Consider the following 27688-nt stretch of genomic DNA (forward strand, 5'->3'; position numbering starts at 1 on the left):
TGCCTGTTTCCGTTTTTGGACCTAAGCTTAATGTCAGGTTAGGATGCCTCATGATTTATGCCTAATGACACCGCACTTATGCGAATGAGGTTTTTATGCCCACTGTCATGCATAATGTGTTTCCCGGTTCATGTGATGCTGAGATTATGCATAAGATGGTTTATTCTTCATGCTCATGTCCCTAATGACATGCCTCGTGTGTTGTGCCTACTGCATGTGTTTATAATGCTAATGGTTTCTTTTCCCCTGACGCTTACCAGGTTGGTGTTCTGCATAATGTGCCATGCCCCAGGCTGCTGATGAAGTATCCTGATTTTGTTGTGTCCTGGAAGTGTCATTTTGAATTGCGCACTCCTATGGCAGCTCTTGCACCTAGGTCCCTTCTCTTGCACTGCGTCTTGGTGTCTTGCCAAAATGGAATCTGCCTTTGATTTTGACCATCTGTTTAAGTACAGTGTGGCGGAGTTGAGGGGGTTCTGTGAGGAGAGAGCTATAACAGTAAGTGGGTCAAACACCAAGCCAGTCCTTCAGGGATTCCTGATTAAATGGCAAGAAGATGAGTGGGACCGGGGGCACTATGAGCAAGAGAGGGCTCTCACCGTATGCCAGGAGGGTGGATCTAAGGAGTCTGAACAGGAGGTAGAAAATGACAGGGCGGGGACACCAACAAGTAGTGAGGACCCCATAGACAGGAAGTCCTGTGCTGGGTCCGGTGTCAGGGGCACTGCACCATCCCTTTCCCTGCCCCCCGAAGAGTGGGTAGATAGGAGGGAAGAAAGGGAACATCAGCTGGCTTTGGAGAAGCTCAGGTTGGAGCACACCAAGGAGATAGCACAGCTGAGGGTGAAAGAGAAAAAGCTAGAGACCGAATAGGTCCTTGCACAGGAAAGGATGGCTGAGGCGGAAAGGGCCTTCGCCCGGAAGAGACTAGCTCAGTAGGGTAGGTTGTCACCTGAGAGTGGTTTCAGGAATCTGGATTCACCTGTGAGGGTGGGATCCAGTGGTGGCAGCGAGAGTGAATCCAGTGTAGGGAGTCCCACTCCCAGAGCCCGGAAGACGGTGGCTGATTCCCAGGAAGAGGGGGACAGGTTGGAGTTCAAGGGCAGTGGAAAACTGGCTCACCAGTCACCACACACTGAAATGAACCAGAGGTCGTCATCACTTCTCTCAACAAATAAAAAGACAAAAACTCATGAGCATATGAAGGCGTATCATAAATATATTTCAGTTGAAATTTTCTAAAACCAATTCATAGTAACTCTATACAAATTCATAATGAGCACAACGGCTGAAAGACAAATAGCAGGAAATGCCCTTCCCTGGTAAACGTCATGACTGGTAGTACCGCCCACCTATTTTAAATATCTTCCCACGAGCCAATCCCCAGTTAGGTTAAAGTCACGTGCTGACACTTGCCCCATATGCACAGAGATAAAGCTCACTGCTAGGGGGTAACCACTCATGAACCACGACAGAAGGCAGATCACACGAAAGTGAGAGATGGGGAAGCGATACCCGGAAGCATGCCTGCCTCAAGACAGTAAGGGGAGCTTGCAGTGGTGTGTTACAGCAGGATCTAAACTTCTGATCCAAGGAAGGACAGCTAACAGCCTCCCTCCAGAGTTAGATCTCTCTGCTTGCTAAGATACCTATTGGACTCAGCCTTCGAAATAAAATATAAAAATATGGGGTGGAAAGAACAAAAGATAGCTCAGAAAGGAAGGCAATAACGTGAATTTCCAAGCAGAGGAAATTACGTCTCGTGTTTGGTAGCAGGTTACCAACGAGGTTATACGTTAGCTCAGTCAAACTAAGAAACAAACTAAAGTTACCTACCAGCAGCATCTGGCCATGAATGGAATACTATTTGAAAGTCTAATTGTTTTTCTTACATATTTCCGGTTCTCTACCTAAGGTATTGTTTTGCAACTACCCTGTGTCAGCAATTTAAATTTAAATTAACTACCCTGTTTGATTATATTTTATGCCCATTTTGAATTATCTCTGCTTTAGTGCTAACTTTACGGGTGCTTTAGTATACATTTGGGTTTTTAATACTTCTTGTGCTAATATAGTGTTAGTATATTCAATTTCCCACAGGTTGTTAGCAGTACCGAATGATTTACAATGAGACTTTACGCTTTAAGTGCTGCCAGAGACAGGAATACAAACCCAATCCTGTCACCCCAAACTTAATGGGCACATTCTGAACTGAAAATGTACTTTGGGGAGGAAGAGATAAAAGCCTACAGGGGCTTCATGTATCTTTCAGCTTGCAGAGGCGCGGGTATGTGATTTTCACAGTGTCAAAGTGAGGGCCCGTGGGTTTTGGGTCTACAGTTTTCAGGAAGTGTAGTTAAATGTGGGTCCCACTCTTCAGACCCTAGAACTAGACATCTGACAGCACAGCACTGACGATTAGTACTGTGCAGCACAGAATGAACTTCCCCACATTATCTCAATATTATATATATTTTTGGGGGGAGGGTGGCGGGGGGCTCTGAATTGGTCATATCAAGCCAACAACGCAAAAGAGATTAGAAGAGCCAAGCAAGAAGTGACGTAGCAGGACTTGTGGTTTCCTGAAAAGCACAAACAAAGTAACACTCAGACATAGCAGACCATCATCCAATCAGACCATTCTGATCCTGGCGTCCCCCCATATCACAGACTACCCCTACCTGCCACCACCAGTGCTGCTAATCCTCCATCTTGATCGCACACCTTCCATCACAGCGACTGCGCGTCCTCATTCTCCACCCTTGCCCTGGAGGCCCTCAGAGTAAGCGTCATACGGCCAGTGCCCACACTCGGGCTACCAACTTAGCAGTGTTTTTATTAAGGGCACAATATACGGTTATTGTAATATTAACGTATTTATATATTTGGTACCAAAGCAGTTGCCATTTCTAAATGTTATGAGTAACAGGTGTTACCATTTCCCTGTTTAGTGACATTCAGTGCTCATGCTCGGGCAACAGAGTGAGGCTGTTACTCAAGGCTCAGTGTTAGTTTTCAGGCCTCACAGAGCAGCTACTCTGTCCGGGAAGGCCTGATATCCAAGGACCTGCAGTGCTGTATCCTGGCCGTGCTGCCCTGATATTTGGCTTTGCAGTGATGATATTCAGGTCTCATACACAAGCCTGATTGGTGATTGCATTCAAGTCCAACGTCCATAAAATCAGTGCTGGGGTCCTGGCATGGCAGTGCTGTTACTCCGGTCCAGAAGAGTTGTTGTCAGGCCCAGCAGCGCCGGTGTTCAGACCCAGAAGCGCCGGTGTCCAGGCCCAGAAGCGCCGGTGTCCAGGCCCGGTAGCGCCGGTGTCCAGGCCAGCAGTGCGGTTAAACAGGCCCGGCAGTTATCTTATCCATGCCTGGCAGTTCTGTAATAAAGGCCTCTCAGTGCTGTTACTCCGGTATGGCAGTGCTAGTGTCCAGGCCCTGCAGTGCTGGTGTCCAGGCCCTGCAGTGCTAGTGTCCAGGCACAGCCGTGCTGGTGCCCAGGCACAGCCGTGTTGGTGTCCAGGCCCTGCAGTGCTGGTGTCCAGGCCCTGCAGTGCTGGTGTCCAGGCCTAGCAGTGTTGCTGTCTAGGCCCTGCATTCTTGGTGTTCTAGCCTGGCAAGCTGGTGTCCATGCCCAGCAGTGCTGGTGTCCAGGCCCGGCAGTGCTGGTGTCCAGGCCCGGCAGTGCTGGTGTCCAGGCCCAGCAGTGCTGGTGTCCATGCCTGGCAGTGCTGGTGTCCATGCCTGGCAGTGCTTGTGTCCATGCCTGGCAGTGCTGATGTCTAGGCCCGGCAGTGCTGGTGTCCAGGCCTGGCAGTGCTGGTGTCCATGCCTGGCAGTGCTGGTGTCCAGGCCCGGCAGTGCTGGTGTCCAGGCCCGGCAGTGCTGGTGTCCATGCCTGGCAGTGCTGGTGTCCAGGCCTGGCTGGTGTCAAGGCCCGGCAGTGCTGGTGTCCAGGCCCGGCAGTGCTGGTGTCTAGGCCCGGCAGTGCTGGTGTCTAGGCCCAGCAGTGCTGGTGTCTAGGCCCAGCAGTGCTGGTGTCTAGGCCCAGCAGTGCTGGTGTCCAGGCCCAACAGTGTTGCTGTCCAGGCCCAGCAGTGCTGAAGTCCAGGGACGGCAGTGCTGTGACCCAGGCCCGAAAGTGCTGTTACTCCGGTCAGAAAGTGCTGGTGTCCAGGCCCAGCAGTGCTGGCATTTAGGCCTCAAAGTGTTGGTGAATAGATTCAACGTATTCCAGTACACGCTGCCAATCAGGGCCTCCTGGGCGCAGCATCTCTTCAACAGTCTGCGAAAGGAAGAAATACACAGTCACATGCCAACTAGAAGAAGATAAAAAACATTTGTTTTGATGATCATTTCAGTCCATAGTGGCTGTTACTTTCTCGCCTGCGCTGGCATCATCACCTAACATGCAATATTCAATGCAAGCTCCCCCAGTACTGAATTACTGTATAAGCCCACTTGGCCCTGGAAGCCAAGGGGTGGTTGCAACAGTTGAACCTGGCTCCCACTACCCCTTAACACTGATTGTTCACTGCATGCAGAAAATCAAGGAATGCCAGCTATGCCCAATCACCCACCTCCACTACAAAGACTTTACCTGGAAAAAGCATCATATAATAAATAACTCTGGGCCATCAAGCTGCATAATCCAGGATAAGATTTTGTGGCAAGTAATGGGGATGGACCTTTTGGGCCACATTGCTCCTGGCATTAAGTGACTCACAGGCCCATGCTGTTTAAATTTGATTTTTAATGTTTCATAAAGGCCCACAAGCTGTCCTGTGAATGTATAGCTATATCAAACTGGGGAGAACAAATGGCCACCTTTTTTATGCCTCCGTTCACATCTACAGTGATCCCATACTTATTAATCAGCACTCTGCCTCTACCTCACCTATTTCTTGCTCCAACTGGGCACAACAGGAACATTTCTCTATTAAGGACAGTAGTCAAGAAGGACCTCTTTGTGTAGCCTTCTCTGGCAGAGTGCTGTGAGCACAAGACTGTCGCAAGAAGGCAGGGGACAGGGCAACAGACACAGTAACACTCTCAGAGATTGTTGGAATAGCACATGACAACAAAAATGTAAGACAATCAATGCGACAACTCAAGGCCAAAAACTCTTTCCCACACTTCATCTACTGGAGCACACTGCAGGGATAACCCACAACACATTTGTCACTCACGCAGGTTACAATGAAATAAAACAAGATCACACTTTTACAGATCAATACCGTGGGGAAATTCTTCACCCCGCAAACCACCCTCCCTATACTTACTGGGGGATCAGGGATCCTCATATAATCGATTCCCCAGTACACGCACGGAGACCCTCTATCGAGCACATCTATAAATGCATAATGATGTTTGCCCAAGAACTGAATACACCAATAGGCCAAGAAACAGGCAGGCAGGCAGGGTTTTGTACAAATAAGCATAAAATGACATTGCTAGACTTAGCCCTTTGTGCAGGATCATCCCCAGACTATTTGCCTTCCTACTATTTTTTGCTGCATTTATTTTTGTTGGGCATAGGACTGTGCGCACTTTACCACTGCTAACCAGTGCTAAAATGCTTTTAATCTCTTCTTAGAACATGGTAGAATTGGCTTATACCCAACTGGCATATTTAATTTACTTGTAAGTCCCTGGGAAAAGTGGCCTGCAGCACTGATTGTACCACTCACTTAAATAGCCCTTTTGAACATGTCTCAGGCCTGCCATTGCAGCCTGGGTGTACAGTTTTATGTTGCCATTTTGACCTGGCAAGATAAACCAGTTAAAACATACAGAGAGGAGTAGGGTCATAGGGAAACCTTTTAAGACCAGCCCAGGTTCACTTCCCCAAACACTATACATACAACACATCAAACCGGGGGTCTAAAGGCCAACAAGTGAAGGCTAGCTAATTACACTCTCTCAAAAGTAGAGTGTTATCTGTGAACTGCCAGAAAAAGTCATGAAGCCAAGGTACCCAAGAAGCGACAAAAGAGAGACTATTAAATGTGATTTGCGGTGGGGAACAGCTTTTCATGATGTACGAATAACCATTAACTATTCCAGATGATCAGTATTATCATTTGGCCAAACGGCTCAAAAGGTCAGTGTATCTCTTGATCAATAGAGTACACCGTCCCAACAGGTATTCAGCCGAATACCACCCACATTCACTATAAACAGTCCAGCGGGAAACTGACATATGAAAAGATGGAAGCAGTGCAAAACACAAAAAGTGGGGGGCGTGGCTTGGCGGGCGAAGATGGCGGTCGCAGCCTTGTAGAGCTCCCGCCGGCCCGGACTTAATTCGATCATTTATCCTGACCCCCGAGCCCACTGTTGGTGCCCAGTGATTGCTTTCGATCTAGTGAAGTCTCCTGTCTACTTTGGTGTGTTGATCCTGCAATTCTTCCCTTCCTGCGATCGGAGGGAGGCGGCGGCGGAGTGCGGCCTGGTGGCCGGCCGGAGTCCGGGGTCCTCGAGTTTCGCGACGCCTGGTGGCAGTTGCGACCTGGCGGGTGCGGGTGGCATCCGCTACGCCGCCCTTGGCTCATTTCTTCGGCCGCGATCGCCTGGAGATCGGGACGGTGCCAACAGCTCCTACCCATCGGCTCACCCCCTGAATGACCAACGAGCGGTGGCGGTGAGGCGTGGCCCCGCGACAGTCTGGAGACGGGGTTCTTTGTGCCCCGAGGCAGCCGGTGACGGACTAGTGGACGGTAGTGGCATCCGATCTGCCTCTCCTGGCCCGGCCCGCTGGATACGGCTGCCCACAGACCACGGACCCACGGATTCTTCCTGTTGTACCTTGGACGGCTGCTTGTGGGGACGAGTGCGGGTGCGGCCTGTCCTGCCGGGGTGACGCCGGGACCTCGATTTTCGCGACACCCGATCACGGCGGCCGGCCCGCATCCCTCTCTGGGGCCTCATCTGGGCCGCCCCGCTCAGGACTTGTGACAGTGCCCGAAGGTTCGAGGGTGGTGTCCGCCCTGCCCAGCGCTTGCCATGACCAGGGACAGAGGAGGTGGCCCGCCTAAACACGGCCCCATCGATAAATTCACCGGGCCGAGTGGTGGCGCCGGGGCGGCCGGTGGCAGCGGCGGCCCCGGGCCGGACAATGCAGCTATACTGGCGGCCGTCACCCAATCCCGAGCCATGCTCGATGCCAAGATTGGAGCGGTTGGGGCGGATGTCACGCTCCTGCGCCAGGACCTCCGCAACGCGGTGGAGCGGATCGCTGGGGCTGAGACCCGTATCACGGAGACTGAGGCAGACATTAGTGGCCTAAAGAAGCGACTGGCGGAGGTGGAGAGCGTCCAAAAGACACTGGCGGCCCGCGTGGAAGATGCAGAAGGGCGCGCGCGGCGCAATAACCTCCGCTTCATTGGCTTTCCGGAGCGGTGCGAGAAGGACAACATGGAGCGGTTCCTAACCGGGTGGCTGGAGAGCTGGCTCCCCGAAGGGGCACTGTCTACGTGCTTCGTAATTGAGAGGGCCCACAGCGCTCTGACCCAGCGGCCACCGGAGGGTGAGCACCCACGGCCAGTTATCGCTCGCCTGCTGAACTATCATGACCGGGATGTTATCCTGCGGGAGGCGAGGAACAAGGGCTCACTCGCCTTCGAGAATCATACTATCATGATTTTCCCGGACTACACGAAGATGGTGCAGCAACAGAGGCAATCCTTCATGGACGCTAAGGCTAAGCTTAGGGGCCTCAAGCTCCAATACTCGCTCCTGTATCCGGCTCGCCTGCGAGTAATATATCAGTCTCGGACCCATTTCTTCGATTCGCCGGAGGAGGTGTTCCGCTGGACCGATGAGGCGGTGCGACTCCGGCCCCATGCCCAGCCGGGGCTGGACCCGGGCAGGTCTCAGGGATCGTCGCCGGAGCGGACGGATCGCCCGAACAGGAAGGGCCGCCATCGGAGGTCTCGCTCCACGAAAAGATCGGCTTCCGCCTGTGCATCGCAATCGGGTGGTGCCAGGGACTCGGAACACTCCGATGCGGGCAGCTGAACATTGCTGGGCCTACACGCACTTTGTATGCTGCATACTGAACCGCTCTGCTTTGGCTGGTGAGACTGTTTCATTCTGTCCTTGATGTGCCAGTCGGTTCCCATGTGAAGACTTCAGTTTGTGCCATGGGGACGCAGTGGGGCTCGGAGGGTACCATTTGTGGGCCTCAGACCCTCACGGATGTGAGTGTTGTTGGGGGGGTGGTGTGTGTGTGTCATTGTGGGGTTGTGGGGATCCATTGGTATGGCGGGCCCTGGGTCCTCTGTTTTGGACCCGGATCTCTCCATGCCGCGACAGATACTTCAATGTTTTCTGAGGTATTGGGGTGGTGGGTGTGGGGCGTGGGGGGGGAGTTCTGGTGTTGCACTTGTTGGGGGGGCTCTGGGTTGGGAAGGGGGCGCTGAGTTTGCGGGCTGGGGGGGTGGGTCCACACATGTCTGAGGCTTTGATTCTTGTCGATTTGCGGGTTGCACCAGGGTGGGAGGGAGGGCCAGATTCTGGACTATATATTGACAATGGCTGATACTGCGCTTATGTCTCCTTCAAAGACCCTGCGGGTGGTGACATGGAATGTGCGGGGTATCCTGGATAAGATCAAGCGAGGGGCTGTGCTGCGGTGGGGGAAGAGGGAGATGGTGGATGTACTCCTGCTCCAGGAAACTCACATGCTGGGCTCCAAGGCCCTTAGCCTTCAGAGGTTCGGTTATCAACAGGTCTATCATGCTGGCTTTACGAGGGGATCACGGGGGGTGGCCATATTGATACATCGTAGGGTGGCCTATGTCCATGAGAAGCAATGGATTGATCCTCAGGGCAGGTTTGTCTTTGTTAAAGGCCTACTGGGTTCCGAGCCGGTGGTCTTTGGAAGTGTTTACGCCCCTCCCCCCCTGCAATGGGCATTGTCTGAGCGGCTGTTTGCGTTGTGGGACGAAATCCCCGAGGTCCTGACCGTGGTGGGGGGTGATTGGAATGAGGTCATGGATGTGGGCCTGGACCGCCTGAGGCGAGCGCATGTAGTGTCTGACCCCCCCCCCCGCGGCTGCCCCCACCCGATTGTGTGCGACTGTGCGTAGTCTGGGCTGGATTGATGTGTGGCGGCATTTTCATCCCGCAGTGCAGGCCTTCACGTATGTATCGGCGGTGCATGGGTCCTTCTCGAGACTCGACTATCTGTTTGTACCGGGTGCCTGTCTGAGCCGTGTCAGGGACGCCACGATACTCCCCAGGGGCCTCTCGGATCATTCCCCTGTCCTAGCCACCGTGACCCTCCCCTCTAAACGGCAACCTTTTCGCTGGCGTATGTCCGCCTGGCAGCTGCAGCGGCCGGAGTACGTGGCGCATTTACGCGAAGAGATCGATCACTTCTGGCGCGAGAACTTGGTGGGGGGTGTCGATGCCATTGTTGTGTGGGAAGCGCTGAAGCCTACGATCCGGGGCATTGATATAGCTTGGTGTGCGGCCGGTCGGCGGGAGCGTCGGGAGGCCATTGTGACCGCCGCGGCCCGCGTGGAGGAACTGGAGCAGCGTAGTCGACTCGGGGGTGACGAGGGCGTCGTGCGACAGCTCCTGCAGGCCCAGCAGACATATTCCTCGGTCCTGTACGAGGAGGCCCGACAGGCGTGGCTCGCCACGCGCAGCAGGGTGTATCAGTGGGGCGATAAGTCCTGCACCATGTTACATAGGCTTTGCCAGGCGACTTTCCAGCCCCTTGAGCTACCCGGCCTTACGGCGGAGGACGGCTCGGTTATGACCGACCCGGGTCGGTTGGCGGCTAGCTTTGCCCGCTACTACGAGGCACAATACGCTCCTCGGGACCCTTTGGTGGAGGGCGAGATTGCCTCCTACTTGGACGACCTACTCCCGCAGGCAGTCCCGGAGGAGACTAGAATGGCCTTGGAGGCCCCGCTTACGTCCGAGGAACTTGGGGAGGCCCTTGGCCAATTGAATACTGGGAAAGCGCCCGGCCCGAGCGGTTATCCTGCCGAATTTTATAAAAAGTTCCATGTCCAGCTGGGACCCCACTTTCGCAACGCCCTGGAGGCGGCGCGGACTAGAGGCGAGCTGCCACCTGACTGGCGTCATGCCGAGATTGTAGTCTTTTTGAAGCCAGGCAGGGCGCCGGACCGGCACGACTCTTACAGGCCGATCTCCCTCCTCAACATCGAGGCCAAGATTTTGGCGAAAGCCCTGGCGAACCGCCTTCTGCCCCACATCGCCGACCTGGTCCACCCTGACCAGGCCGGGTTCATGCCGCGCAGGGTCTCCCGGCATAATATCCGGCGGGCGCAGGCAGCGATCGACGCCATGGGTGCTAGGGATGAACAGGCCGCACTCCTCCTTGCGGACATGGACCGGGCCTTTGATTCAGTGAGTTGGGCATATTTGTTCGCCTTGTTGGCCCGCCTCAATCTAGGGCCTGTCTTCCTGTCCTATATCCGTCTCCTATACACCAATGTTACGGCGTCGGTCCGTGTAGCCGGTGCGGTCTCAGGGCGCTTCCGAATCGGACGTGGTACTCGGCAGGGTTGCCCGCTGTCCCCCTATCTGTTCGCCCTGGCCATGGAGCCCCTGGCGTCGCGGATACGAATGGATGCCCATCTACGTGGCTTTGTCTGGAACGATACCCTAACAGATAGGATTGCACTTTACGCAGACGACGTCCTCCTGTTCCTTACCGACCTGCGGCGCTCGGGCCCTCGAGTTTTGGAGATCATGCGGGGGTTTGGCGAAGTCTCAGGGCTCCACCTTAATCTGTCTAAATCGACCCTGTGGATTTTACATGGCGGAGTGGTTGCCGACCCTTGGGCCGCCGACCTGCGCGTGGCGACGGACGGCCTGAAATATCTGGGTGTCTTCCTCTCGACTTCGCGAGCCGTGGCCTGGACACGCAGTGTCTTGCCGGTGTGGGAACGGGTCCAGGCTGATGTCAAAACATGGTCCAGGATGCCCCTTACAATCTTTGGGAGGTCGGCCATCTTTAAGATGGTGGCGCTGCCGAGGCTGTTGTACCAACTCCAACACTTTCCGCACCCTATTGGCATGGAGTGGTTCCGCCAGGTGAACTCTGTGCTGAGCCGCTTCCTGTGGGATGGCGGTGCAGCCAGGGTGGCCCTGAGGACGTGCTTTCTGTCCACATACTGTGGTGGTTTGGCCACATCCGACCTCCTCTCCTACTACCAGGCGTCACATCTACTTGTCCTCAATGACTGGTGGTACGGTGATAGGAGTGACCCGGCCTATGCCCTGGAGAGACATCTCATGGGAGATCGTACGCTCCACACCATTCTTTATTCGGCCCGTATACGCCGTGGGTTGCCGTCGGTAACTAAAGTGGTCTTTGCAGTGTGGTGGCAGTCTCTGCGCCGCATGGGTTGGTGGGGCAAATTAACGGCTGAAACGCCGCTGTGGCACAACGGTTTGCTCCCGGAACTGGCGGCCCTGGCCGGGTTTGAGGGTTGGGAGGCTATTGGAATTACACAACTGGGCCAGGTCGTATCAGGCGCCACCCTCAAGTCCTTTGAGGAACTCCGTGTGGAGTTCCAGATGCCTCAGTCCCAGTTCTTCCGTTACCTGCAGCTGAGGCATGCCCTCGCCCCGAGCATTGCCGGCCTCGACTCCCTGCCGGAGTTCAGTCCGATTGAGGCGAAAGTGTTTATGGGAGACTTGGGAGACAAGAAGGTCTCTAGGATCTATCAGTCACTTGTTACTCACTGCTCATCCACTCTCAGCTCCCTTCGGGAGGCGTGGGAGGTAGACGTGGGCGCCTTGGATGAGGACGATTGGAGGGAGGCGCTGGAGTCCCCGCGCGGCGCCGCTATTGCGGTTCGGCTCCGCCTGATACAATTCAAATACCTGCATCGTGCCTACTATACACGTGAACGTCTGTGGAAGGCTGGTTTGATTGCGTCATCGGAGTGCCTGCGCTGTGGGGAAGTGCCTGGCTCCCTGCTGCATACGGTGTGGTCGTGTGGTCGCCTGGCTGGATTCTGGAGGGGCGTATGGAGTTGCCTGGCTGAGGTCCTGGGCTGGGATCTTCCTCGAATCCACCGGCTAGGCCTGCTGCACATTATGGAAGGGGTTGGGGGCAACATGTATAAGCGTCATCTGTTGCTCCTGGGCCTGGTGGTTGCTAAGCGTGACCTGGCTCGGGCCTGGAAATCTGTGAGGGCCCCCCCCCTGCCTGCGTGGAAGGCTGGGCTGGACTACTTTATGGGTCTTGAAAAACCGGTCTTTGAGGCGCGGGGCTGCCCACGCAAACACTTCAAGATCTGGAAGCGGTGGGCCGACTACCGTGGCCTGTCCTTGGAACCCCCGGCGGAGCAGGAGGAGGACATTTGATCGCAGTGACTCTTCTGGCCCGAATGGCAAAACCCTGGTTGCATTATACCTGCTTCTTCTATGTGTATCGTCTTTGTGTTGCTTCTGTACATGTGTGGCGGGGGAGGGGGGTGTTGGGTACGGGTGGGGGTGTAGTTGGGGTTGGGATGGGTTGTTAGGGCATTTTTAAAGCTGGGCTTCATTGACACTTGCTTCATGGAATACTATGTATGTCACCATTACATTGATACTGTTGTGGGGATCTTGGTGTGTGAAGATACCACATTCTTGATACTCTTTTGCTCAATAAAATTGGTTGTGAAAACACAAAAAGTGTGTAAAGTGGTGAATAAAATAGGGTGGTGTGCCCTATCACCAAAAAAAACTTTATTAAACACCGACACACCCCCTAACTAAAAACAGAACAGTGCAAAATGCAGTTTGAAACAATAACTGGCAAAAAAAAGGATAGCAGATACCATCTTAATTGAAATACAGGTGTTGGAATCTCAAATTAAAACAACAATAACCTCTACTTTATTTAAGAAACAACAGGAAGAGTCAAATAAGACAACAAAAGAATTTGAGGATTCCATCTTGCAAATTAAAATAGATACATTTAAGAAAGATTTATCTAAGTTTAAATATGACAAAGTATACCGTATACGAGTGATTCATACTCCCCTCCCGAATTTAGAAACAATGGGAAACGATACGGGTCCAACTATTCGGGGTCCAGCTCTGACAGGAGTAGTGACTCAGATAGTGCCGGGACATCTGCACAACAGCAAAGAGAACGAGGTCGACCAAATAGGGCACCCTAATTCCAACTATCAACAATGGTGGCCACCCGCCCCCTGGGGCTATCCTCCTCACCCGACACATCCACCACACCCTTTTCAACCCTGATGGGTCCTTTTGCAGGTTTTCAGAATGATTATTATAATAATCAGTCTTTTTTAGGGGTAGGTCCCCGAAGATCATGAGGCAGGAGACAGAACCCCCAACCACAGGTCCATTGGGAGGATCAGACAGGCCCACATATGGGAACCAGGAGTCACACGAAGAGGACTCCACAACCAGGGACATCAGGGAATCAAGCATCGTAGTTAATTTATCTGCGAGAGGGGTTAACACTATGGAGGAACTGGTACTAATCAGAGGCTTAGGTTTTGTCATGACACATAATGGGGATCCCTTTGAAGTCCAATGCGGATCACGGCAAGAGAGGCTCAATTTTTACAGAAACAACATCCAGTATGCCGTATTTCTACATCTTGCCTAAGGTGCACAAGCCCCAGAGACCTCCCCCCGGAAGACCAATCATCTCTAGTCTGGGCTCAGTTCTCGAGCCCTTATCTACCTTTGTAGATCATTTTCTTAGACCGCTTGTGCAACAAATGCCTACATACTTGCAGGACATGAAGGACGTGCTCCGAGTCATACCTGAAATCGAGTTTGATGCCGGGAGAGACTTTTTAGTCTCTTACGACGTAGAGTCCCTGTACACCTCGATCCCCCAGGATGAGAGCTTGGAAGTCATCACATACATCCTGGGGGATACGACTCTGGACACCATCACGCCAGTGCCTTTCATAATGTCCCTTGCAAAACTAGCTATGAAGGACAATTTCTTTCGCTTTGAGGACAACATTTATCTCCAAAAATCAGGTTAGCATGGGCAGCGTTTTTGCGCCGAGCCTAGCTAACCTTTATGTACACCGATTTGAGCAACAACATATATTGACCTCCACAAACCCCTTCTTCACGTCCATCCGTTGGTGGAAACGTTATATTGACGACATCCTGGTGGTGTGGCGAGGTGATTATGGGTCAATTCAGGCTTTCCACCAATGGCTGAACGTAAGAAACCAGTACCTAAAATTTACTGTAGAAATCAGTAAAAAGAGGCTATCATTCTTGTATTTGTCCATATATGTGACTCCTGCAGGTTTGCAGAGTGAGCTCTATCAAAAACCCATGGCGAGGAACTCTTTGCTGCAATATGAGAGCCTGCAAACAAAACAGGTGATGGACCGAATGTGGATCAATGTCACACATTCACCCCAGTCCAAAGATCTGGGCCCAAATCCATCGGTTTTTTGCACTCCACACCACCCTGGGTTAGACAATGGCGATATGCAAATCAGCTCTGACCCTGTGCCCCATGGGAACAGTCCAGTCCGAACTACAAAAGCCATGTCCTTCCCAGAACGAAATCAAGCATCCGAGGACCGGACCGGTTTCGAGGTAACACCTCTCATCAGCCCGGCTAGCTTGACTCCAGTGGTGTGGAGTGCCTGGGACCCACGTCTGAGCATCCCCAGCGCACTTATGGCAAATTTGCAAACAAAACAGGTGATGGACCGAATGTGGATCAATGTCACACATTCACCCCAGTCCAAAGATCTGGGCCCAAATCCATCGTTTTTTTGCACTCCACACCACCCTGGGTTAGACAATGGCGATATGCAAATCAGCTCTCACCCTGTGCCCCATGGGAACAGTCCAGTCCGAACTACAAAAGCCATGTCCTTCCCAGAACGGAATCAAGCATCCGAGGACCGGACCGGTTTCGAGGTAACACCTCTCATCAGCCTGGCTAGCTTGACTCCAGTGGTGTGGAGTGCCTGGGACCCACGTCTGAGCATCCCCAGCGCACTTATGGCGAATTTGCAAACAAAACAGGTGATGGACCGAATGTGGATCAATGTCACACATTCACCCCAGTCCAAAGATCTGGGCCCAAATCCATCGTTTTTTTGCACTCCACACCACCCTGGGTTAGACAATGGCGATATGCAAATCAGCTCTGACCCTGTGCTCCATGGGAACAGTCCAGTCCGAACTACAAAAGCCATGTCCTTCCCAGAACGGAATCAAGCATCCGAGGACCGGACCGGTTTCGAGGTAACACCTCTCATCAGCCCGGCTAGCTTGACTCCAAGTGGTGTGGAGTGCCTGGGACCCACGTCTGGGCATCCCCAGCGCACTTAGGGCGGCATATGCAAAAACAACAAGTGATGGACTGAATGTGGATCAATGTCACACACTCCCCCAGTCAAAAGATCTGGGCCCAAATCCATCGTTTTTTTGCACTCCACACCACCCTGGGTTAGACAATGGCGATATGCAAATCAGCTCTGACCCTGTTGCCCCATGGGGACAGTCCAGTCCGAACTACAAAAGCCATGTCCTTCCCAGAACGGAATCAAGCATCCGAGGACCGGACCGGTTTCGAGGTAACACCTCTCATCAGCCCGGCTAGCTTGACTCCAAGTGGTGTGGAGTGCCTGGGACCCACGTCTGGGCATCCCCAGCGCACTTAGAGCAGCAATTGCAAAAACAACAAGTGATGGACTGAATGTGGATCAATGTCACACACTCCCCCAGTCAAAAGATCTGGGCCCAAATCCATCGTTTTTTTGCACTCCACACCACCCTGGGTTAGACAATGGCGATATGCAAATCAGCTCTGACCCTGTTGCCCCATGGGAACAGTCTAGTCCGAACTACAAAAGCCATGTCCTTCCCGGAACGGAATCAAGCATCCGAGGACCGGACCGGTTTCTAGGTAACACCTCTCATCAGCCCGGCTAGCTTGACTCCAAGTGGTGTGGAGTGCCTGGGACCCACGTCTGGGCATCCCCAGCGCACTTAGGGCGGCAATTGCAAAAACAACAAGTGATGGACTGAATGTGGATCAATGTCACACACTCCCCCAGTCAAAAGATCTGGGCCCAAATCCATCGTTTTTTTGCACTCCACACCACCCTGGGTTAGACAATGGCGATATGCAAATCAGCTCTGACCCTGTTGCCCCATGGGAACAGTCCAGTCCGAACTACAAAAGCCATGTCCTTCCCAGAACGGAATCAAGCATCCGAGGACCGGACCGGTTTCGAGGTAACACCTCTCATCAGCCCGGCTAGCTTGACTCCAAGTGGTGTTGAGTGCCTGGGACCCACGTCTGGGCATCCCCAGCGCACTTAGGGCGGCAATTGCAAAAACAACAAGTGATGGACTGAATGTGGATCAATGTCACACACTCCCCCAGTCAAAAGATCTGGGCCCAAATCCATCGTTTTTTTGCACTCCACACCACCCTGGGTTAGACAATGGCGATATGCAAATTGGCTCTGACCCTGTTGCCCCATGGGAACAGTCCAGTCCGAACTACAAAAGCCATGTCCTTCCCAGTACGGAATCAAGCATCCGAGGACCGGACCGGTTTCGAGGTAACACCTCATCAGCCCGGCTAGCTTGACTCCAAGTGGTGTGGAGTGCCTGGGACCCACGTCTGGGCATCCCCAGCGCACTTAGAGCGGCAATTGCAAAAACAACAAGTGATGGACTGAATGTGGATCAATGTCACACACTCCCCCAGTCAAAAGATCTGGGCCCAAATCCATCGTTTCTTTGCACTCCACACCACCCTGGGTTAGACAATGGCGATATGCAAATCAGCTCTGACCCTGTTGCCCCATGGGAACAGTCTAGTCCGAACTACAAAAGCCATGTCCTTCCCAGAACGGAATCAAGCATCCGAGGACCGGACCGGTTTCGAGGTAACACCTCTCATCAGCCTGGCTAGCTTGACTCCAAGTGGTGTTGAGTGCCTGGGACCCACGTCTGGGCATCCCCAGCGCACTTAGGGCGGCAATTGCAAAAACAACAAGTGATGGACTGAATGTGGATCAATGTCACACACTCCCACAGTCAAAAGATCTGGGCCCAAATCCATCGTTTTTTTGCACTCCACACCACCCTGGGTTAGACAATGGCGATATGCAAATCAGCTCTGACCCAGTTGCCCCATGGGAACAGACCAGTCCGAACTACAAAAGCCATGTCCTTCCCAGAACGGAATCAAGCATCTGAGGACCGGACCGGTTTCGAGGTAACATCTCTCATCAGCCCGGCTAGCTTGACTCCAAGTGGTGTGGAGTGCCTGGGACCCATGTCTGGGCATCCCCAGCGCACTTAGGGCGGCAATTGCAAAAACAACAAGTGATGGACTGAATGTGGATCAATGTCACACACTCCCCCAGTCAAAAGATCTGGGCCCAAATCCATCGTTTTTTTGCACTCCACACCACCCTGGGTTAGACAATGGCGATATGCAAATCAGCTCTGACCCTGTTGCCCCATGGGAACAGTCCAGTCCGAACTACAAAAGCCATGTCCTTCCCAGAACGGAATCAAGCATCCGAGGACCGGACCGGTTTCGAGGTAACACCTCTCATCAGCCCGGCTAGCTTGACTCCAAGTGGTGTGGAGTGCCTGGGACCCACGTCTGGGCATCCCCAGCGCACTTAGAGCGGCAATTGCAAAAACAACAAGTGATGGACTGAATGTGGATCAATGTCACACACTCCCCCAGTCAAAAGATCTGGGCCCAAATCCATCGTTTTTTTGCACTCCACACCACCCTGGGTTAGACAATGGCGATATGCAAATCAGCTCTGACCCTGTTGCCCCATGGGAACAGTCCAGTCCGAACTACAAAAGCCATGTCCTTCCCAGAACGGAATCAAGCATCCGAGGACCGGACCGGTTTCGAGGAAACACCTCTCATCAGCCCGGCTAGCTTGACTCCAAGTGGTGTGGAGTGCCTGGGACCCACGTCTGGGCATCCCAGCGCACTTAGGGCGGCAATTGCAAAAACAACAAGTGATGGACTGAATGTGGATCAATGTCACACACTCCCCCAGTCAAAAGATCTGGGCCCAAATCCATCGTTTTTTTGCACTACACACCACCCTGGGTTAGACAATGGCGATATGCAAATCAGCTCTGACCCTGTTGCCCCATGGGAACAGACCAGTCCGAACTATAAAAGCCATGTCCTTCCCAGAACGGAATCAAGCATCTGAGGACCGGACCGGTTTCGAGGTAACACCTCTCATCAGCCCGGCTAGCTTGACTCCAAGTGGCGTGGAGTGCCTGGGACCCACGTCTGGGCATCCCCAGCGCACTTAGGGCGGCAATTGCAAAAACAAAGAGTGATGGACTGAATGTGGATCAATGTCACACACTCCCCCAGTCAAAAGATCTGGGCCCAAATCCATCGTTTTTTTGCACTCCACACCACCCTGGGTTAGACAATGGCGATATGCAAATCAGCTCTGACCCTGTTGCCCCATGGGAACAGTCCAGTCCGAACTACAAAAGCCATGTCCTTCCCAGAACGGAATCAAGCATCCGAGGACCGGACCGGTTTCGAGGTAACACCTCTCATCAGCCCGGCTAGCTTGACTCCAAGTGGTGTGGAGTGCCTAGGACCCACGTCTGGGCATCCCCAGCGCACTTAGAGCGGCAATTGCAAAAACAACAAGTGATGGACTGAATGTGGATCAATGTCACACACTCCCCCAGTCAAAAGATCTGGGCCCAAATCCATCGTTTTTTTGCACTCCACACCACCCTGGGTTAGACAATGGCGATATGCAAATCAGCTCTGACCCTGTTGCCCCATGGGAACAGTCCAGTCCGAACTACAAAAGCCATGTCCTTCCCAGAACGGAATCAAGCATCCGAGGACTGGACCGGTTTCGAGGTAACACCTCTCATCAGCCCGGCTAGCTTGACTCCAAGTGGTGTGGAGTGCCTGGGACCCACGTCTGGGCATCCCAGCGCACTTAGGGCGGCAATTGCAAAAACAACAAGTGATGGACTGAATGTGGATCAATGTCACACACTCCCCCAGTCAAAAGATCTGGGCCCAAATCCATCGTTTTTTTGCACTCCACACCACCCTGGGTTACACAATGGCGATATGCAAATCAGCTCTGATCCTGTTGCCCCATGGGAACAGACCAGTCCGAACTATAAAAGCCATATCCTTCCCAGAACGGAATCAAGCATCTGAGGACCGGACCGGTTTCGAGGTAACACCTCTCATCAGCCCGGCTAGCTTGACTCCAAGTGGCGTGGAGTGCCTGGGACCCACGTCTGGGCATCCCCAGCGCACTTAGGGCGGCAATTGCAAAAACAACAAGTGATGGACTGAATGTGGATCAATGTCACACACTCCCCCAGTCAAAAGATCTGGGACCAAATCCATCGTTTTTTTTAACTCCACACCACCCTGGGTTAGACAATGGCGATATGCAAATCAGCTCTGACCCTGTTGCCCCATGGGAACAGTCCAGTCCGAACTACAAAAGCCATGTCCTTCCCAGAACGGAATCAAGCATCCGAGGACCGGACCGGTTTCGAGGTAACACCTCTCATCAGCCCGGCTAGCTTGACTCCAAGTGGTGTGGAGTGCCTGGGACCCACGTCTGGGCATCCCCAGCGCACTTAGGGCGGCAATTGCAAAAACAACAAGTGATGGACTGAATGTGGTTCAATGTCACACACTCCCCCAGTCAAAAGATCTGGGCCCAAATCCATCGTTTTTTTGCACTCCACGCCACCCTGGGTTAGGCAATGGCGATATGCAAATCAGCTCTGACCCTGTTGCCCAATGGGAACAGTCCAGTCCGAACTACAAAAGCCATGTCCTTCCCAGAACGGAATCAAGCATCCGAGGACCGGACCAGTTTCGAGGTAACACCTCTCATCAGCCCGGCTAGCTTGACTCCAAGTGGTGTGGAGTGCCTGGGACCCACGTCTGGGCATCCCCAGCGCACTTAGGGCGGCAATTGCAAAAACAAAGTGTGATGGACTGAATGTGGATCAATGTCACACACTCCCCCAGTCAAAAGATCTGGGCCCAAATCCATCGTTTTTTTGCACTCCACACCACCCTGGGTTAGACAATGGCGATATGCAAATCAGCTCTGACCCTGTTGCCCCATGGGAACAGTCCAGTCCGAACTACAAAAGCCATGTCCTTCCCAGAACGGAATCAAGCATCCGAGGACCGGACCGGTTTCGAGGTAACACCTCTCATCAGCCCGGCTAGCTTGACTCCAAGTGGTGTGGAGTGCCTGGGACCCACGTCTGGGCATCCCCAGCGCACTTAGAGCGGCAATTGCAAAAACAACAAGTGATGGACTGAATGTGGATCAATGTCACACACTCCCCCAGTCAAAAGATCTGGGCCCAAATCCATCGTTTTTTTGCACTCCACACCACCCTGGGTTAGACAATGGCGATATGCAAATCAGCTCTGACCCTGTTGCCCCATGGGAACAGTCCAGTCCGAACTACAAAAGCCATGTCCTTCCCAGAACGGAATCAAGCATCCGAGGACCGGACCGGTTTCGAGGTAACACCTCTCATCAGCCCGGCTAGCTTGACTCCAAGTGGTGTGGAGTGCCTGGGACCCACGTCTGGGCATCCCAGCGCACTTAGGGCGGCAATTGCAAAAACAACAAGTGATGGACTGAATGTGGATCAATGTCACACACTCCCCCAGTCAAAAGATCTGGGCCCAAATCCATCGTTTTTTTGCACTCCACACCACCCTGGGTTAGACAATGGCGATATGCAAATCAGCTCTGACCCTGTTGCCCCATGGGAACAGACCAGTCCGAACTATAAAAGCCATATCCTTCCCAGAACGGAATCAAGCATCTGAGGACCGGACCGGTTTCGAGGTAACACCTCTCATCAGCCCGGCTAGCTTGACTCCAAGTGGCGTGGAGTGCCTGGGACCCACGTCTGGGCATCCCCAGCGCACTTAGGGCGGCAATTGCAAAAACAACAAGTGATGGACTGAATGTGGATCAATGTCACACACTCCCCCAGTCAAAAGATCTGGGACCAAATCCATCGTTTTTTTTAACTCCACACCACCCTGGGTTAGACAATGGCGATATGCAAATCAGCTCTGACCCTGTTGCCCCATGGGAACAGTCCAGTCCGAACTACAAAAGCCATGTCCTTCCCAGAACGGAATCAAGCATCCGAGGACCGGACCGGTTTCGAGGTAACACCTCTCATCAGCCCGGCTAGCTTGACTCCAAGTGGTGTGGAGTGCCTGGGACCCACGTCTGGGCATCCCCAGCGCACTTAGGGCGGCAATTGCAAAAACAACAAGTGATGGACTGAATGTGGTTCAATGTCACACACTCCCCCAGTCAAAAGATCTGGGCCCAAATCCATCGTTTTTTTGCACTCCACACCACCCTGGGTTAGACAATGGCGATATGCAAATCAGCTCTGACCCTGATGCCCCATGGGAACAGTCCAGTCCGAACTACAAAAGCCATGTCCTTCCCAGAACGGAATCAAGCATCCGAGGACCGGACCAGTTTCGAGGTAACACCTCTCATCAGCCCGGCTAGCTTGACTCCAAGTGGTGTGGAGTGCCTGGGACCCACGTCTGGGCATCCCCAGCGCACTTAGGGCGGCAATTGCAAAAACAAAGAGTGATGGACTGAATGTGGATCAATGTCACACACTCCCCCAGTCAAAAGATCTGGGCCCAAATCCATCGTTTTTTTGCACTCCACACCACCCTGGGTTAGACAATGGCGATATGCAAATCAGCTCTGACCCTGTTGCCCCATGGGAACAGTCCAGTCCGAACTACAAAAGCCATGTCCTTCACAGAACGGAATCAAGCATCCGAGGACCGGACCGGTTTCGAGGTAACACCTCTCATCAGCCCGGCTAGCTTGACTCCAAGTGGTGTGGAGTGCCTGGGACCCACGTCTGGGCATCCCCAGCGCACTTAGGGCGGCAATTGCAAAAACAACAAGTGATGGACTGAATGTGGATCAATGTCACACACTCCCCCAGTCAAAAGATCTGGGCCCAAATCCATCGTTGTTTTGCACTCCACACCACCCTGGGTTAGACAATGGCGATATGCAAATCAGCTCTGACCCTGTTGCCCCATGGGAACAGTCCAGTCCGAACTACAAAAGCCATGTCCTTCCCAGAACGGAATCAAGCATCCGAGGACAGGACCGGTTTCGAGGTAACACCTCTCATCAGCCCGGCTAGCTTGACTCCAAGTGGTGTGGAGTGCCTGGGACCCACGTCTGGGCATCCCCAGCGCACTTAGGGCGGCAATTGCAAAAACAACAAGTGATGGACTGAATGTGGATCAATGTCACACACTCCCCCAGTCAAAAGATCTGGGCCCAAATCCATCTTTTTTTGCACTCCACACCACCCTGGGTTAGACAATGGCGATATGCAAATCAGCTCTGACCCTGTGCTCCATGGGAACAGTCCAGTCCGAACTACAAAAGCCATGTCCTTCCCAGAACGGAATCAAGCATCCGAGGACCGGACCGGTTTCGAGGTAACTCCTCTCATCAGCCCGGCTAGCTTGACTCCAGTGGTGTGGAGTGCCTGGGACCCACGTCTGAGCATCCCCAGCGCACTTATGGCGAATTTGCAAACAAAACAGGTGATGGACCGAATGTGGATCAATGTCACACATTCACCCCAATCCAAAGATCTGGGCCCAAATCCATCGTTTTTTTGCACTCCACACCACCCTGGGTTAGACAATGGCGATATGCAAATCAGAATACACAACAACAAATAATATCTGGGGGTCATAGAGAGGGTCAGTAAGTCTAGCACGAAGGACCACTATACCAAATGCATGCAAAACAGTATCAGTGAGAAACAATAGTTAGTGAACGGTCAAGTCAAGACTCAAGAGTACATGGAGAAAAATGTATTGTTCCCATCAGAAGCCACACTGTACCGCCCTTGTTGTCATCATTTGGGATCTCCTTACCCAGGAGACAAGACGGCCGGTAAATAGTTACCGTGACCGAGATGTGATGTGAGGGCAGAACAGAAGGGTATGATAGTGGCTAATGACAAAAGCAGTGTATGGTGATTGGAGTGACAAAGTGAAGGGTAATAATAAAATTAGGTGAATTGGGTGGAAAAAGGAAATTTATTAATATCCCCCAATCCCTAAGATTAAAAGGCAGGTGTGGGTGCAGGTTTTAAATAATAACCGCACTTAATGGTGGTCGACATGTTTCTGCATTTCACAAGAAAGAATTTTCTAATGCATTCTTCAGGACCTAAAAGGTACACTACTGCTTTGTAAATATAAATAAGATGAATAATAAAAAGATATCACCTGGACTTCCAGGCGTACTCAACCGTATACCTTATGTGTAGGTTGAGAGGCTTCACCCCACCTGGCTGCAGCGCAGGTAAAAGGAGCACCGCTCTCTCCGTCGGTGTCTCCGGGCAGTCTTCAGTACTGCTCGGGGGGGCAAATTCGCCATAAGTGCGCTGGGGATGCTCAGACGTGGGTCCCAGGGATGTATGACGTTACAACGCATACTTTTACAACGCCTACCTTTACAACGCGGTTTTTACCACGCATACCATTACAACGCATAATGCTTTTAGGCGCTGGATAGTGAATAGTTTAATTTACTATTCCAACTCCAGTCCCCGTGGATAGTAGAGAAGGTTATTGGATAGTAAATTAACCTATTCCCTATCCTAGAGCGCCCCCCAGCGCAATGCGTTGTAATAGTTTGCGTGGTAAAAGTTGCGTTGTAATGGTAGGTCGTTGTAAAAGTTGCGTTGTAACGGTTGTATACCGGGTCCCAGGCACTCCACACCACTCGAGTCAAGCTAGCCGGGCTGATGAGAGGTGTTACCTCGAAACCGGTCCGGTCCTCGGATGCTTGATTCCGTTCTGGGAAGAACATGGCTTTTGTAGTTCGGACTGGACTGTTCCCATGGGTCACAGGGTCAGAGCTGATTTGCATATCGCCATTGTCTAACCCAGGGTGGTGTGGAGTGCAAAAAAACGATGGATTTGGGCCCAGATCTTTGGACTGGGGTGAATGTGTGACATTGATCCACATTCGGTCCTTCACCTGTTTTGTTTGCAAATTTGCCATAAGTGCGCTGGGGATGCTCAGACGTGGGTTCCAGGCACTCCACACCACTGGAGTCAAGCTAGCCGGGCTGATGAGAGGTGTTACCTCGAAACCGGTCCGGTCCTCGGATGCTTGATTCCGTTCTGGGAAGGACATGGCTTTTGTAGTTCGGACTGGACTGTTCCCATGGGGCACAGGGTCAGAGCTGATTTGCATATCGCCATTGTCTAACCCAGGGTGGTGTGGAGTGCAAAAAAACGATGGATTTGGGCCCAGATCTTTTGACTGGGGGAGTGTGTGACATTGATCCACATTCAGTCCATCACTTGTTGTTTTTGCAATTGCCGCCCTAAGTGCGCTGGGGATGCCCGGACGTGGGTCCCAGGCACTCCACACCACTTGGAGTCAAGCTAGCCGGGCTGATGAGAGGTGTTACCTCGAAACCGGTCCTGTCCTCGGATACTTGATTCCGTTCTGGGAAGGACATGGCTTTTGTAGTTCGGACTGGACTGTTCCCATGGGGCGACAGGGTCAGAGCTGATTTGCATTTCGCCATTGTCTAACCCAGGGTGGTGTGGAGTGCAAAACAACGGTGGATTTGGGCCCAGATCTTTTGACTGGGGGAGTGTGTGACATTGATCCACATTCAGTCCATCACTTGTTGTTTTTGCAATTGCCGCCCTAAGTGCGCTGGGGATGCCCAGACGTGGGTCCCAGGCACTCCACACCACTTGGAGTCAAGCTAGCCGGGCTGATGAGAGGTGTTACCTCGAAACCGGTCCGGTCCTCGGATGCTTGATTCCGTTCTGGGAAGGACATGGCTTTTGTAGTTCGGACTGGACTGTTCCCATGGGGCAACAGGGTCAGAGCTGATTTGCATATCGCCATTGTCTAACCCAGGGTGGAGTGGAGTGCAAAAAAACGATGGATTTGGGCCCAGATCTTTTGACTGGGGGAGTGTGTGACATTGATCCACATTCAGTCCATCACTTGTTGTTTTTGCAATTGCCGCCCTAAGTGCGCTGGGGATGCCCAGACGTGGGTCCCAGGCACTCCACACCACTTGGAGTCAAGCTAGCCGGGCTGATGAGAGGTGTTACCTCGAAACCGGTCCGGTCCTCGGATGCTTGATTCCGTTCTGGGAAGGACATGGCTTTTGTAGTTCGGACTGGACTGTTCCCATGGGGCAACAGGGTCAGAGCTGATTTGCATATCGCCATTGTCTAACCCAGGGTGGTGTGGAGTGCAAAAAAACGATGGATTTGGGCCCAGATCTTTTGACTGGGGGAGTGTGTGACATTGATCCACATTCAGTCCATCACTTGTTGTTTTTGCAATATGAGAGCCAGCATCCTAAGGCCCTTAGGGATAATTTGCCTAACGGGCAATTTCTACGTGTACGTAGAAATTGTTCCACTGATCAATCGTTCCGCCACCATGCGATGGGGCTGACGAAACAACCTACTGAGAGACATTATCCAGTCGCTCTGATTAAACGCTCTCTTAAGCTCGCTAAGAACAATCATCGCGAAGCGCTACTAGAGCCCCCGGCTCCCAAACCACCTATGGACAGGCTGACTTTAATAAGTACATTTAGTACTAAAGCCAATCAAATCCAAAAGATAGTCCGGAGACATTGGCAGATTCTCAATCACAGTAGTGAGAAAATTGCACAACCCTTATTTGCATTTAAGAGGGCAAGTAGTATAAGAGACCGGCTGGTCCATACTTGCCCTACGACTGTTCCCATGAGAACAGTCGGTACCCTGTGGAACCTTCGGGCTGTGGTGGGCCATCACCCATGCAGAAGTTGTTCCATTTGTCCACAAAGCAGACACACGACCAGTTTGGATATAGGGACAGATCGACACTGGGATCAACTGCATTTTTCAAATTGAAATAGTCAGAATTTAATTTATCTACTGACCTGTCCTTGTTCAACCAGATACGTTGGCATGACTACTCGGAAAGTACGTGTACGTATGCTGGAACACAAGAGCTCATTCCGGTGTAAGGGAACCATCACGAGACTCACTAAACATTTTGTAGATAAACAATACGGGGAAGAGGATTTCCAATGGACGGTTTTTTAGAAACCCGTTATACCATCTCATATAAGTGACGTCTCTAGATACCTATTCATTAAAGAGCAAAGGTGGATATTTAAGCTCCGCACAGACATTGTGGGACTTAATGATGACATACCTTCCTCTAGTATGTAAAAGATTGGGGACCGTTTATTTACTAGAGGGTCTTTGTCAAGTAGCCCCCAGTTATATCCCTTGACTGTATTACGCCTATAGTTGATTGACAGTAGTACTTATCTATAAGAGGGAGATAGGACATTGTAGGGGTCACAAGACGGTAGTGACTCTGTACATGGTGGTGGGTCCAATAGGATCACAGTTCAATATAGGTGAGAGAGGGCTAGTAGAGAGTAATTCTAGACTTTCTATTATTACAACTTTATCTCCCTTATCCTTAAGAACGTATATTAAGTGGAGTGCGTTAGATGTAAGGTTAATATCAGTGCTTTCAGACTCTGCCTGATCACACTCTAAATCCTTTTATACTCACATTCTCTTGATTTGTTTCATACTTTTTAATTCTGACTTAGCCGCCATAGGTTGACAAATGCAATTGATATATACCACATGTCAATGTTGCCCTAGGGTGACTATTGGCCTGGACATAGAAGGTCTGAAATGTTAGGGATGTAGGAACTACAGACGCCATATTTGTGACATCAGTCTAAGTTCCTCAACGCTTTTCCCACAGACCTAAAGGCAGGTTGAAATTAGCATTTTTCCCCATATCGTGAGGCTTACTAATGTGCACTCGCGAAAGACAACATGAAATAATTATTTTATTCATTAATATTGTGACAGAGTTACAGAGGACCTCCGTGTAATTTTTTAAGATGGCGCGAACTACAGACGCCATGTTTTTGACGACATTCTGTAGTTCTTAAGACGCGCCGCTACGAACCCATTTGTTGGAATGTTATGGATGTATGAACTACAGACGCCATATTTGTGAAGTCAGTTTGAAGTTCCTTACCGTGATTTCCATACACCTAAGTGCAGGCTGGAATTAACATTTTTTCCCTAAATCGTGAGGTTTACTATAGACAACCTGAAATGATTAATTTATTTATTCAAGATTCCGACCGAGCTACCGAGGTCCTCCCTTGTGTAAATCTCTAAATCTTTAAGGTAGCGCGAACTACAGACGCCATGTTTTTTACGTCATCCTGTAGTTCCTGAGACGCGCCGTTACGGACCCTCTCGGTGTAATACACCAGAGAATAGAAGACTCAATCAGCGCAAATATTTAGTGAGCGGCATTGCTTTGTGAACGTATACTAGCGCCTACCACTATGACTACGTGGTATGAGGGTTGCTATGAGAAGTGAGAATATTGCATTTGCCGCCCACGAAACAAACTTATTTAACACCGCCTCCTGATCACGTCGGTGCCTCCCCCTAGACTCAGAGAAGTCCTGAGGCACCGACAGACAGGAAGGTTGTAGCATGGTGTTGGCCTTGTGTTGCTCGTATGTTTGGCGATTTCATCAC

The 27688-nt window shown here is 51.9% G+C and overlaps 1 protein-coding gene across 2 annotated transcripts in view; it reads right to left on the bottom strand.

Annotated features, from left to right (window-relative positions):
• Nucleotides 1-2804: 2804 nt before the first annotated feature.
• LOC147703160 (uncharacterized) overlaps nt 2805-27688 on the bottom strand; it is a 243297-nt gene continuing 218413 nt past the window's right edge. For both annotated transcript variants that reach the window (XM_086931701.1, XM_086931702.1), the window contains exon 14: nt 2805-4288. In XM_086931701.1, the coding sequence (XP_086787827.1) occupies nt 4199-4288 (90 nt within the window). In that variant the 3' untranslated portion in view covers nt 2805-4198. The remainder of the gene's footprint in view (nt 4289-27688) is intronic.

This window comes from Lissotriton vulgaris, chromosome 7 (assembly GCF_964263255.1).
Source record: "Lissotriton vulgaris chromosome 7, aLisVul1.2, whole genome shotgun sequence".
NCBI lineage: Eukaryota > Metazoa > Chordata > Amphibia > Caudata > Salamandridae > Lissotriton > Lissotriton vulgaris.